The sequence below is a fragment of the Castor canadensis genome, chromosome 2 (genome assembly GCF_047511655.1).
Source record: "Castor canadensis chromosome 2, mCasCan1.hap1v2, whole genome shotgun sequence".
NCBI classification, from domain to species: domain Eukaryota; kingdom Metazoa; phylum Chordata; class Mammalia; order Rodentia; family Castoridae; genus Castor; species Castor canadensis.
This window is the reverse complement of record NC_133387.1, coordinates 65,042,467-65,056,586: the sequence shown is the minus strand read 5'-3', so window position 1 is coordinate 65,056,586 and position 14,120 is coordinate 65,042,467. Positions and strand designations below refer to the sequence as shown.

At 36.3% G+C, this 14,120-nt stretch overlaps 1 protein-coding gene across 5 annotated transcripts in view; it reads left to right on the top strand.

The window, feature by feature from the left end:
* The window catches only part of Dnajc2 (DnaJ heat shock protein family (Hsp40) member C2), a 32,508-nt gene extending 18,509 nt beyond the window's left edge, over window positions 1-13,999 (top strand). For 4 of the 5 annotated variants that reach the window (XM_074064919.1, XM_074064917.1, XM_074064920.1 and 1 more), the window contains 13 exons: window positions 807-948; window positions 2,803-2,883; window positions 3,871-3,936; window positions 4,580-4,671; window positions 4,752-4,873; window positions 5,515-5,664; window positions 7,649-7,737; window positions 7,945-8,014; window positions 9,393-9,577; window positions 10,345-10,445; window positions 10,566-10,673; window positions 13,341-13,495; window positions 13,871-13,999. In XM_074064919.1, coding sequence (XP_073921020.1) covers window positions 807-948; window positions 2,803-2,883; window positions 3,871-3,936; window positions 4,580-4,671; window positions 4,752-4,873; window positions 5,515-5,664; window positions 7,649-7,737; window positions 7,945-8,014; window positions 9,393-9,577; window positions 10,345-10,445; window positions 10,566-10,673; window positions 13,341-13,495; window positions 13,871-13,945 — 1,436 coding nt within the window. In that variant the 3' untranslated portion in view covers window positions 13,946-13,999. The remainder of the gene's footprint in view (window positions 1-806; window positions 949-2,802; window positions 2,884-3,870; window positions 3,937-4,579; window positions 4,672-4,751; window positions 4,874-5,514; window positions 5,665-7,648; window positions 7,738-7,944; window positions 8,015-9,392; window positions 9,578-10,344; window positions 10,446-10,565; window positions 10,674-13,340; window positions 13,496-13,870) is intronic. The other variant, XM_074064918.1, reaches the window with a different exon arrangement.
* Window positions 14,000-14,120: the final 121 nt, after the last annotated feature.

Genomic DNA, 14,120 nt, shown 5'->3' with positions numbered 1-14,120 from the left:
GTAGGTAACTGTCTTTTTTTTCTTTTTTGGTGTTACTGGAGTTTGAACTCAGGGCTTCAAACATGCTAAGCAGGTGCTGTACCACTTGAGCCATTCTGACAGTCCTTTTTTAAAGTTTTGGGTATTTTCAAGGCAGGGTCTCGCAAACTATTTGCCCAGGGCTGGCTTCAAACTACAGTCCTCCTGATCTCTGCCTCCTCTGAGTAGCTAGGATTACAGTTGTGAGTCACTGACACCCTGCTCGTAACTACCATTTCTAAATGTTTCCTTAAAATGTTGATGCTACTTTTTTTTATGGGTAGGGTAGTTGAGATAGGGTCTTGCTATGTAGCCCAGGCTGGCCTAGAATTTGGCAGTCCTCCTGCCTCAGCCTCTGAAGGGCTGGGATTACAAATGTGTACCGCCATGCCTAGCTTGATGTTACTTTTTAATCAATTACACACACACACTCTTCATATTTCCTCTTTGTGCTTTGGCTCACTCTCAAGAAGCCTAAGATCCTTCCACCTTTTATAACTTTAGAATCTAACATTCGTTTTCTAGCTCTTCTTCCCTAAAGTCATCTGGTTTGTTGAATAGTTACTATTTAAAAATTGTTTTGTTACTTATCTACCAGAAGTACATAAAGAAGTTAAATATACTTATCTCCAGTATAGCTAGAGGTGTTGTTACTAAATTCTCTCCACCTCAAAATACACAAATTAACTTTTCTCTACCACAAAGCCACATCCACAGTCCAAATATTTGTTTGCTCCTAGAAAAAAATTGGTAAATTCACAGTGGTGTAATCTTACCTCTTTTTTCAGCTTATGAAATGTTATCTGATCCAGTGAAAAGACGAGCATTTAACAGTGTAGATCCTACATTTGATAACTCAGTTCCTTCTAAAAGTGAAGCAAAGGACAATTTCTTTGAAGTGTTTTCCCCAGTGTTTGAAAGGAATTCCAGGTGAGTTGAAGCATTCCCTTTTGATCATAATGCTGTCTTGACTTGCTTTGTATATTCTTTCAGGTTTTTGCTGTTTTCCTCTGATAGTAGTTTTGTTTATAAAACATTTCCACAGGCTCTCCCTCTTCTTCCGTTTCTGCAGTACTGAGCCTTACAATATATGTATTTTTTTTTCTGGTGGCACTGGGGTTTGAACTCAAGGCCTCATGCTTGCTAGAAAGGCACTCTTATCACTTGAGCCACTCCATCAGCCCCAAGTATTGAGCCTTACTGGTGAACTTACTATCCTCATTTATTTTGAACTACACAGAAGTTCTGCCTTTCCATAAAGAAATTCCTTTACAGTTTGTGAGATGTTTTTCTCTTAAATTTCCTTTGGAGAAGCCAGGAGTAGTGGTGCACATCTGTAATCCCAGCACTCAGCAGGCTGAGGCAGGAGGATTGAGAGTTCAAAGCCTGCCTGGTTACATAGCAAGACCCTGTCTCAAAAATATAAAATAATAATAAATAAAATCTGACTTTATATAGTGTGAAATTGTTATTACTTTTCCTTCTGCTTCCCTTTTATCAGTGATAACACTGTCTCATTATCAACTGAGAAAAGCTTTTGATCCTTTGAAATCAAGGCATGCATCGTTAAGTGTATTTAGTATAAATATTATTTTATAGTTTTGGTTCCATCTGTACTGATAAATTCCCTCACAGTTGCATGCCTTGGCAGCACATTAGAGAGCTTGAAAACCTCCGATGCTGGAGTTCCACCTGAAGAGATTCTGACTGAATGTGTTTGCATAGTGCTAGGTTTTAATGCTTCCAGGTGATCTGGGAGCTGCCAACTTTGCAAACCACTGTGATTAGCAGTTTGGTTCAGTCTTATATTTGCCCTGCCCTTTCTCATATTTGTTTTACTTTAGCAGTAAAGATGGCATAAAAACATAGTAGTGTTTTGTGTGTGTGTGTCTGTGACTTAATAGAGTAAAAAACATGAGTCAGTAAGCAGCCTCCAGATACTTTTCAAAGGTAATGGATGAAGTGCTGAGCGTAGAAGTCTGACTCTGTGGACGAGGTGGAAACCTGTTGTCTCTGTAAATATTAAAGTTGTTAGAAGGGCTGGGCCTGTAGCTTGCTTCTTTGCTGACTGTCAGGAGCAGGAGTAAGTGAACTTAAAGAAGAGGCTACTTGCCATTTTTCCCTAGCCTATCTGGCATCTGCTGCATCGTTGTGTTTTATGGAACTGAAGACAACCTGGTGGGTAGAAGGCTGTCTTTCACCATCTCCCAACTCACCCTGATCCCCACTTAATTACACCTGCATTGTTTAACATGCTAATGCTGACCATTTGTAGATTGGCTTTTGTGCAAATTTTTTTTAATTCTTTTATTCACATGTGCGTACATTGTATGGGTCATTTCTCCCCCCTGCCCCCCACCCCTGTTCTCTTTCCCCAACCCCCCTCACTTCTAGGCAGAACCTGTTCTGCCCTCATCTCTAATTTTGTTGAAGAGAAGACATAAAACAATAAGGAAGACAAAACATTTTTGCTAGTTAAGAATAGCTATACAGAGAGATTCGTAGCATTGCTTTCATGTACAAACGCCTTACAACCCAAGTTGATTCATCTCTAACTGATCTTTACACTGGTTCCTGGTCCCCTTCTCCTACTGACCTCTGTCGCTTTAAGGTTTCTATATTAGTTCCTCTGGAGGGGCAAATACAGCAATGTTGTTGGAGTTGGGTCACATGACAAGGGGAGAACACATACGGGAGGTAGGTACAGGGATAGGTAGAAAACCCAAAACATGAAAGCGTTTGATGTGTAAAATTTTTTAGTTGAATTCTTCTTTAATATTTCAGGTGGTCAAATCAAAAAAATGTCCCTAAACTTGGTGATATGAATTCATCCTTTGAAGATGTAGATGCATTTTATTCTTTCTGGTAAGTGACTATGCTACTTTTAATGCTGTCATTTTTTAAAAAAGGGTAAGCAATACGTACTTGATTTTTCCTAAGTTGAGGGACAGGTAAACTGAGCAAAAGCACTCTGTTCAGAAATGAATGAGTCTAACACTGTGTAGCTTCCTTGTAATAATTAGGCTTCTACAACTGTTTTTTCTGTCCTCCTTTTTTGTTGTTTGTTTTTTGGCAGTACTTGGGTTTGAACTCAGAATCTTGTGTTTGCTAGGCATGTACTCTACTACGTGAGTCACACGCCAAGCCCTCAGTTTGTTTTCTATTGATGAGATAAATATCAAGTAACTCTGTTGCAGTAAAAATAAAATTAGCAATCATTTGAATTCAATAAAAGTGCATTTCGTCTTACTTAATATTTTTTTTTTTTTTTCAGACAGGGTCTCCCTGTGTATCCCAGGCTGACCTTGATCTCTTCTTGGTCCTCCTGCCTTAGCCTCCTGAGTGCTGGGAATTCCAGGCATGCGCCTAGCACATTTTATATGTACTGTGTTTTCCATTAAATACCTCATAAATACAGAAATGTAGAATTGCTGTAGCAAAAACTGTTAAGATTTAGTTCTGCTGCAGCTGCTTTTATGTTCCGAGGACAAACCAGAAATAAAATAACCATTACTAGAATTACCTTTAGACTTGCCAGACCAGTAAAAGTGAAGGCAAGGGAAACTTCAACAGATCCTAGGCAAGAGAGAAACCTACAAAGAGAGAGCAAGGAAGTGTGGTTTTGACTTAGGAGTACTGAATGTATTTCACATTTCATACCAAATGTTCTGTTAGAAAAACATGATGGCATTGAGAGCTTGAGTACAGTGTTGGTTTAATATAAAAAGGGAGGGAAGGGGTCTGATTTTACACACTTGTCTACTTGCCTTTACTGCTTTTAAAATTGTGTGATCTAACTTCATTTCAAAAGTAATTTTCAGTTATTCTGTCTTAATTTTCCATGCAAATTAGGTATAATTTTGATTCTTGGAGAGAATTTTCTTATTTAGATGAAGAAGAAAAAGAAAAGGCTGAATGGTATGTATTCATATCGATATAGGAATATATTTATTTGCTTTTTTGGCATTTGTGATGTAAAAATATGCCACCTATATTTTCTTATATACTTTTTAAATAACTTGTAGAAGTTATTTTTATTTATTCTTTTTTTTTTTTTTTTTTTTTTAAGTTTTTGAGGCAGGGCTCTTGCTATGTAGCATAAGCCTTGATTTCTCAATCCTCCTACTTCAGCCTCCCAAGAACTAGGATTATAGGTATGCAGCACTGTGCTTGGCTGTAATAAATATTTTTATGTAGTATTTTGAAATCTCTTCTCACAAGTTAAGCTACAATGAGCTACATCAGTAATTGATTAAGATATGCTTAAGTTGCCAAGGAATATAATTGTCAATATAAGTCAGTACATCAAATTATTCTTCTCTTGGTTGCTTAATCTAGGTCTTATGTTAGTTTCTCCAAGTGTGTTGGGAAATTCTTTTGATAAAAATACCCAAAAATACTAATTAAAATTAATACTAAATGGAATCACCCTTTAATGTTAATATAATGAATAGTATTTGACCTTCTAAGACATTATTTGCATATAATTTATAAAATACTAGATTTTCCACTTACACCATTTGTAAGCATTAGTTTGTTTCCATTATTTTCTGTCTTATAGTCGTGATGAAAGGAAATGGATTGAAAAACAGAACAGAGCTACAAGGGCACAAAGAAAAAAAGAAGAAATGAACAGAATAAGAACATTAGTTGGTAAGCATAAGTACTGTTTTTAAAAGTTCTTTAAATGTTAGAAATTCAGAAGATTAACTTTTTTTTCTTTTTTGATATAGACAATGCATATAGCTGTGATCCTAGGATAAAAAAATTTAAGGAAGAAGAAAAGGCCAAGAAAGAAGCAGAAAAGAAAGCAAAAGCAGAAGCAAAACGGAAGGAGCAAGAAGCTAAAGAAAAAGTAAGATGACATTTCATGAAGTTGGACTGTAAATGTTTTTAATCTTCAGATCTGTTTTGTTTTTTAAATCTGGAAGCAGAGAATTTTCGGTTACTACCATAAGTGAATCTGAAGACACTGATGCAATTGATAGATCTTCCTTACCAGCACATTCTTTCTGAGCAAAATGTGATGCCACGTAAATGAATTTAGTACTATACTTATTTCTAATATGTGTTTTGTATTTTCTTTTTTTTTTTTTTTTTGGCGGTACTGGGATTTGAACTCAGGGACCTCATGCTTGCTAGACAGGTGCTTTACCACTTGAGCCACTCCACCAGATTTTTTTTTGTTGTTGGGTATTTTTGAGATAGTCTCCCTTTGTTGCCTGGACTGGCCTTTAACCTTGATCTTCCTGATCTCTGCCTCCTGAGTAGGATTACAGGTGTAAGTCTCCTTTACCTGGTATGTTTTCCATTTTCTAATAAATATTTGTTGAACTTTAGCAGCTGTCTTCCCCAGTTCAGCCTTTGGTCTTCAATAAGTTGCCGTGTCACTTATTTTCTAATTCAGTTTATTTAAAAATTACATTTTAATAAGATTTTAGAGCATTTAGAAGTCTTAATTTTCATATTAAAGTGGCTTTGTCACCATTTTTAAAGCAAAGGCAAGCTGAATTAGAAGCTGCTCGGTTGGCTAAGGAGAAAGAAGAAGAGGAAGTTAGACAGCAAGCGTTATTGGCAAAGAAGGAAAAAGATATCCAGAAAAAGGCCATTAAAAAGGAAAGGCAAAAACTTCGAAACTCTTGCAAGGTATGTCACACTGAACAAACACTAGACAAAAGTAAACCAGATTCCTGATTAAGCTTTGAAAGATTTCCTCTTATGCTCTGCAAATATAATAGATACACACATTTTATCTTGAAATATTTGTTTTCAAATTAACTTTTTCTAAATTTCATGTGTACATATTTCAGTGAGTAACCCTGGTAATTTTTAAAATTATCATACCATTATCAAACGAAAAGTTTAGTATTCTGAAACCCAGTACATATTCAGGTATCCTGATTATCTCAGTCTCTTTTTATAGCTGATTCAACCTGGTTAGAATTCAAATAAAGTCAGTACAAATCTTCAGGTGTTGTGACTTCTGGTTAGTCTTTTATAGCCCTCTTTAATTTTGTAATAAGCTTCCTGCCTACCACTACTTCTCTCTCTCCCAGTGCTATTTAGTTGTTGGAGAAACCAGATCATTTAATTTTTATCTTAGTAAAGGTTCTCTTAGAAATTCAGCTTTTGTTTTTATTTAAGCAAAAGGATATTGTTTGGATGAGTACTGATAGTTTTCATGCTGTTACAATTTTCACTTAAAGTATTGACCAAAAATCCCCAAAAGTTTTAAAATAAAATTTTGCCAAAGAGATGATTTTATATCTTAAACTGGTAAGTCAGAGAAAAGTATTCCTTATTATACAACAATGAATAATAAATTTATGAAATTTCAACCTATAATAGAGATTGCCCCGAGAATATTGTGTGCTATACCATTTTAGTTAAATCCAGCAAGTATGTAAATGCTTATTACCATGTATGAAACGGTGGTGTCTTTCATGCCACTTTTCTGAGAGCACTAAACACTAGTATGTATAGTCTTAATATGTGCTACACTAAATCTTCAATTAATAACACAGTTGGACTTAACAGGTCCCATCAGCAGACTTTGAAAGAGGAAAACAGAAAAGGAGAAGGCTAAGGGAAATGATGAGTCTAATTTAGGGCATGTTAAACCTGTTGAGATACTCAAATGTTAACGGTTCTGGGTGTACAAGTCTAGAGTTCAAGAGCAGGATTATCACAGATTCATCCACATTTTTTTTTAATTTTATTTATTTTGGGGGGGGTTCCTGGAGTTTGAATTCAGGGCCTTGAGCTTGCTAGGCAGGCACTTCTTGAGCCACACTGCTAGTCCCCTTATCTACATGTTGATGGCACTAGAAACCATGCAAGTAAATGAGATAACCCTCGACAAAAGTTTTAAGAGGGTGGAGGATGAATTATGGGACCTTAGCAAACACTGGCACTGCTAAAGGAAAAGAAGCTGGAGGAGTGGAGTGACCAAACATGTGGGAAGAAAATCATAGTGCTTTTAGAAGCCTGGGAAAGTGTCAGCACTTAAAAAAAAGCATTTTTGGGACTTTAGTGAGAGCCGAATTACATAGATTGGGAAGCAAAGAGAAAAGAGAAATGGGAGACGTGTCAGCAACAGTAAGAACAGAAAGAATTTTCCAGTTACCTTGTACAGCCACTTACATCATATGCTACTCCATACTGAGCATAATGTTTAGGTAATCAGAATTTTCACCAATGCCTCCTGTTCCATGGCATACTGTATTATAATCCCTTCGCTTAATCTCACATTTAAAATTTCTGATAGATTTTCATATTTAGCACATACTAGATAGGACAGGCAGGCTGAAAAGGGGGTTTTAATTTGTGTCCTCATACAGAATTTCTTGATCCTTAAGTGCTTCCCGGGGAACCATTCTTTATAACATCCAGAGGTATTTTGCACCATCTTTTCTTTGTTTTGCTCCCCTGACGACACTTGGTATAATGCTTTTTGCTAGCTCATCAGGGAGAATCCTGGGAATACACCTGGTGATGAGAACAAGGACATGATGTACATTCACATCAGGAATCTTTTGAGAAGTTCATGCTTTGTAATTGTGTTGCTTTATTTGGACGAATTTCTGTGTCAATTGATACAAGGTGACTGTGTTTGTATTTGTGCTTCTAGACCTGGAATCACTTTTCAGACAATGAGGCAGACCGAGTTAAAATGATGGAAGAAGTAGAAAAACTTTGTGATCGGCTTGAGCTAGCAAGGTGTGTCTGTGGAATTGCTATTGAAATTTTCTCTTGGGTTCAGTACAAAGTTTCCTGTGTGTGCTCCTCCCCCAGCCCTCCACCGCTGTTTTTTGATGTTTTCCTCTTCTTGTGATGCTTGGGAATCCAGCCCAGGACTTCGTGCATGCTAGAAAAGTACTCTACCATTGAGGTACACCCTAAGCCCTCATCCCTTTTTTTTGTTAGCTTACAGTGCTTAAATGAAACGCTCACATCATCTACAAAAGAAGTAGGAAAGGCTGCTCTGGAAAAACAGGTAATAAAACAACACATTTCTACTTAAATTTGGCATTTAATTATTTTACCTTTCTTTCTCCACCTAATATTTAGGTTACTAAGTCCAAAGAGTGAATTTTCTTTGTTTCTCCCACTGTTTTGTTTATATTAAGTGCTACTGGTTTAAATTGGGTTTAATAAATGTATAATGTTTAATTTGTGGTATCTAGCACATTAATCTTATTTTTACAAAATCATTGTTTAAACAAGTAATTGTTTTGGTTATTTCCTGAATATATTCATAGGACAACCTTTAGAACCAAAAGAGAGGTCTTTGTTGTATCTAGTCTACATACCTTTTATTTTGTAGATGAAGAATCAGGCAGGAATAGAACATATATGTATATATATCCTACATGCTTAATGCCTAATGCTATTGCTGCTATGGGGGGGGGGGGGGAAGCTTGAGGACCAAAAGATGGAGGGCCCACAGTAAATGCTATCAATAGATAGGAGTCGTGTCATATCTGAAGGCTCAGGAAAGGCTCAGCGAAAGGTTTGAACAAGTCTTTGGGGAAAGAATATTGTTAAAATGAAGGTCAAGAAACAGCATGAACTATAAAATAGTTATAGACAGAAAATTATACTAGGAAATTAAGTTGCTTAGGAATAATAGAGCCACATTAAGTAGGTTTTTAATACTTAAAAGTGGTTTCATGACCACTTTCCATTACTGCAAGATATTTTAGCAGGAACTTCAGTATTGTGCTAATTATCTGGCATTGGTAGGCAGGATGCATCAGATAAAGTAAGCAGTAATAATAATCTCATTATAAGGATCTGGACTATGAGAGATGGGAATCAGGAAAAACCTTCCAAACTTAGAATTGTAGGAATTGAGGACTGGTTCTAAAGACTTGCAGAGGCGAAATGAGTCAAAGACAACAGTTGACAGAAGTATCGAAGTCATATAAAAGTTTTCTTTTACAGATTTGAAGTTAGACTCGAAAGAACAATGTAGAGGGTAGAACTTCAAGATAAAACAGAAGTCATTTTCCTGTACCTTTACCTTTTTGTAAAGAATAAATGAGATTATCCGTTACTTGTGTATGGGGTAGCCTTGTGTATAAATAACCCAGAGACCATCAACTTACCAACTAATGTCAAAGTGTTATAAAAACCTCATGATGTGAGTACTGGGCAAGCCAAGCTGTGGCTGGCTCTTGGTTCCTCAAGCAGACCTGTGCAGCTTGTAAGGTAGAGGAAAAGCTGATGCGCATGTTTGCAAATTTGCCTGGGAGAAGAATATTGCGTGAGGGTGACATTGAGAGCTGAGACCCATAAATCCCTAGCCAGAAAGGGAATGTTAGAGTACCAAGATGCTCTAAGGCCCCGACCTACCTGTGATATTTCTGTAGATAGAAGAAATAAATGAGCAAATTAGAAAAGAGAAAGAGGAAGCTGAGGCTCGGATGCGACAAGCATCTAAGAATGCAGAAAAGTCAACTGGCGGAAGTGGAAGTGGCAGTAAAAATTGGTCAGAAGATGATCTGCAATTACTAATTAAAGCTGTGAATCTCTTCCCTGCTGGAACGAATTCAAGGTACTAGTTTTCACGAACCTTTTCAACACCCACTGGAGCCTCAAGATAATGTAGACAGCATTGGTTAAAGCAGAACCTTGTGGAGATAAGATTCAGTCTAAAAAGATTGCTTTCTATTAAATTCTGTGCCTTAGCAGCACAGTGAAAAGCAAAGTGCATTCTGAACCTGCTAGTCTTATCCATTACAGCAATACATACCCATAGCAAGATGCTTCATCAATTTCTCATGAAACTGAAGATGATGAGACAAGTCTTGACAATTAATAGTGGCTTATTCCATCATGGTTTGTGCTAGAGATTAGGTTTTGTGTCCCTTTCATAGTCTAGTTCTTTGTTTACGCTTTCTACCTCAAACCAGAGCTTACTTCAAAGTCTAGGTTTAGATCTCAAAAAATCTTTAGACTGTGATCCAGCCTCCCTCATTCTATAGATGAGGAAAGTAAGGCTGTGGTTTCAAAATGATCTCTTCTTAAGAAGTATGTGTTAAATTGGCAGTATATACAAATGTGTGGTCTTATTCCAGTTCATCTGTATGTAGAATTTATCAGGTTTTATTCAAACTTAAAACCAAGGTTATAGTTTATTTAAACATATGAAAAACATGAACTATGGTCCAAGCAGTAGTAATGTAGATTAATAGCATAACTATACCAATTGAAAGCTCATTCTATAGTTCTATAGAACTAGCCCTTCTGTAGTAAAAGTGTAATGATTTTTGTTGTTTCTTGTTTTTCCTTTGTATTAAACTTTTATATTGGTTGCTGTAGATGGGAAGTTATTGCTAATTACATGAACATACATTCTTCTTCTGGCGTCAAAAGAACTGCCAAAGATGTTATTAGCAAAGCAAAGAGTCTCCAGAAACTTGGTGAGTTAGTTTTAAGAAATTGTTAACCTTAGATACAAATTTTCAACTATTTTATGAAATTTCATAAAAGATTAAATGAGATGATCCACTAATCTTAACATTTTTTTTTTCATTTCTCAGACCCTCATCAAAAAGATGATGTAAACAAAAAAGCTTTTGATAAATTTAAGAAAGAACATGGAGTGGTACCTCAATCAGACAACGCAACACCATCAGAACGATTTGAAGGTAAATTTTTGTGGTTTTTGTTTCTAGAAGTAGAAAATGCTACTCACTCATGATTCCAATTTACTTGAAGGTATACGATACCTAGGATCAAAGTTCAGAATAATTGGAAAATAAAAAGGTTAGACTACTGGAAGGCCTAAAGCAGTAACATTCAGGAAAGTCACAGATTTACTTCAACTAACCATTACTCCAGAACTGTAATTTTTCTATTCAGATTCCATTAGAGGAGGAGCTGTGCTTGTTCAACAGATACTGTGTCACTATTGGAGGGTACTATAAAGACAGTTAAATTATCATTAAGGTTAATTTTCTAATTTTAAAAGATGTACTATAATTATGTAAGACAAGGTCGTCGGTGTCCCCCCCACCACCCTTTTTTTTTTTTTTGCCTTTTTTTGGGGGGTTTGAGCTCAGGGCCTCCTGCTTGCTAAGCAGGTGTTTTACCACTTGAACAACACCTCCAGCTCTGAAAATGTCCTTGTTTTTAAGAAAAACCTTACTGCATTATTTAGAAGAGGTATCTTGTGTCTGCAACTTACTGTCAAATGGTATGTCTATATATAGAGAAAAAGTAAATGCTATAAAATGTTCACATTTGAGCAATGTAGGTAGAGTATATATAGGGATTGTTTTACTCTCCTGAAAGTATTTCAAAATAAAAGGTTAAAAACTGTTAGGGTGCTGTCAGTCTTGGGAATTCCAGCTAGTTTAACTACTCTGCACCAGTGTTTTCAAAAACAAATCAGGTTCCATAATTGAGTCATCACATCAATTTATTAATAGAGTCGTGAGTAGAAATGATCAGTGAGTAGTGTGTTTATTGGGATGTGATAAAGTTGTTATAAAATTATGACAAAATGTTTGGAAAAGTTTGCTTTGTGAAAATGCACTTGTGTCCACCAGTCCTTTCCTTAATCTTAAATGTGCTTACCAGATCATAGTTACAAGTATTTTTTTGATAAGCTAACAGACTTCATTCTATGTAAGCTGTCTCCGTCTTCTAACATTTCATTTTACCTGTATTATTAGTCTGATTTATTATTCCAAAATGTTAGCTTGAAAATAAAGAGGCTTATAATGTTAGAGTAAGGGATATAATTCTGGGCTTAAAATCTGGGATGACTTGTTTAAGCTAAGCATTATTTTGGCTTTTAATAAAGGTAAGAAAGTGGAAATTTTAGGACACCTAGGATAGGGCACATTCTTCTGTTCCTTTATCTCCTCCACAAAATAATAATGATGTTCAGATATTAGCACACTAATCTCAGCCCTTTCTTATGGGACTTCTTTCCATTTTGGAGACAGATCTTGATATTTGTGCCCACATTCAGTCTCCTGTGAGGGCAAGAGTGAAATCTGGGTGTAACTTCCTATACCTCTTGTATAATGGAAGGCTTCTCATTCAATTCAACCATTAAACAAGCTGACACCTTTGTGTTTGGTGTGACAGTGGTGTTTTTCCAGTGCTGAAGAATGACCCCCCCTCCCTACCCCCCCCAGTCGCATGCCACTGAGCTACATCCACAACCCTGGCACTATTTTTTAAGTAGGTTTTTTTGGGTTTTTTGGTGGTACTTAGGCTCGCTTGAACTTGAACTTAGGGCTTTTATTGCTCTTCCATTTGCACTCTGCCAGCTTGAGTAGTTATTTTTCATAGGAATTTTCACTTTATTTTGGTATTATGAATAATTGGAAAACAAAATAATTGCATCTCACTTCCATCTTTGGGGGAGACAGTAGTGAGATTGAACTCAGAGCCTTGTACTTGCTAGGCAGGTGCTCTATCTACACCTCTAGCCCTTTTTGCTTTAGGTTAATTTTCTAATAGGGTCTCATGTTTTTTTTGTCATGGCTGGCCTGGCAACAGTCCTCCTACACTTCCTGTAGAGCTGAGGTTACAGATAGGAGCCACTGCATACTGAGAGCTTTAGACCAATAAAGGACGGTCCAGGGTTTCAGTCTCACTGAATGTAATCTCAAACAGTAGTCAGAGACTGACTCTAATCTCAGATTATAAAATATACTCAAACCTTGAGCATTTGGCTTAATTTTTTTATAAGCTTATTTCTTCCAATATCACATAGAGATGCTTTTCAGGGGCCTACCTAGCAAAAGGTTTTATAACTGTGAGGCAGCTCGTTTCCATATCCTGTAACAAATAATCAGAAATCTTAAATGACTTTTGCTTTTAGAGACCGGGTCACTGTGTTGCACTAGGTAGTCTCAGAATCGTGGACTTAAGTGACCCTGCTACCTCAGCTTCCTGCATGCTTGGGACTACAGAAGTGCACCACCAAGCCCAGCTTCTAAATGACTTATAATTGTGTTTTTGAGCTCAACAGTCCAACTATAGTATAAATTTTTTAATCTGGTGATTATAGTATTAGGTTAATCAGCATCATGAAGCAAGTGTTTTCTATTACTTTCTTTTAAACAGGTTTAAAAGGTTCTTGAGATGGCTATGGGGTTACAGTTAATTTTTCTGGAATGTGAAAGAATTTTTTCTTCCACTGACACAATTTATTTATATATATAAACATGTTGTCTCTCAAAGCTTTCAAAATACATTACATATTAGAGTGGGCACTTAACTTGTCTGGGAAAGTGGTTCTAAGACAGTTTTCTATCAATCAGTCAGACTTTTCAAGTAAGATTTTTTCCTAACAGGTCCATGCATGGACTTCACCCCCTGGACAACAGAAGAACAGAAGCTTTTGGAACAAGCTTTGAAAACGTACCCAGTAAATACACCTGAACGATGGGAAAAAATTGCAGAAGCAGTTCCTGGCAGAACAAAGAAGGACTGCATGAAACGATACAAGGTTGTAGATTTTTTTAGAGTTTATAGATTTCATTGTCATTTAATTGCAACTTGCTACATAGTTAGCACTTTGATTTTGTCTCCTAATTAGGAAATAAGTGCTTACTTTAACGCCATAGTAGTTATGAGATCAAAATTATTACAAAGAAATGACCAAACTTAGAAACTTTGTACCTGTGGCAGTTAACTTAGTATTTACAGTAGGTTTAATTTTATATTCATCCAATTTATCTCCACCCCACCCCCACTGTTCAAACCCCACTAGGGTTCGAACTCATGGCTTCTACCACTTGCGAATTATTTATGTTTCATATCAAACACTGGATGTCTGTTTTTAAAGTGGCAGCTTCTTAATTTAAACCTTTCTCCCTTCTAGGAACTTGTTGAGATGGTCAAAGCAAAGAAAGCTGCTCAAGAGCAAGTGCTAAATGCAAGTAGAGCCAAAAAATGACAATCTTCGTTATGTGTGCATTTTTTATAATAAAACTGAAAATACTATACAAGGTTTCATTTTCAAAATACATTAATAATTTCAAAGTGTGTTTCCAACCCAGTTTCTCAGCATAAAGGCTGACCATTATACAATCATGGTGGTAGTCTGAAAGTATGACAATATTTAATTCAAA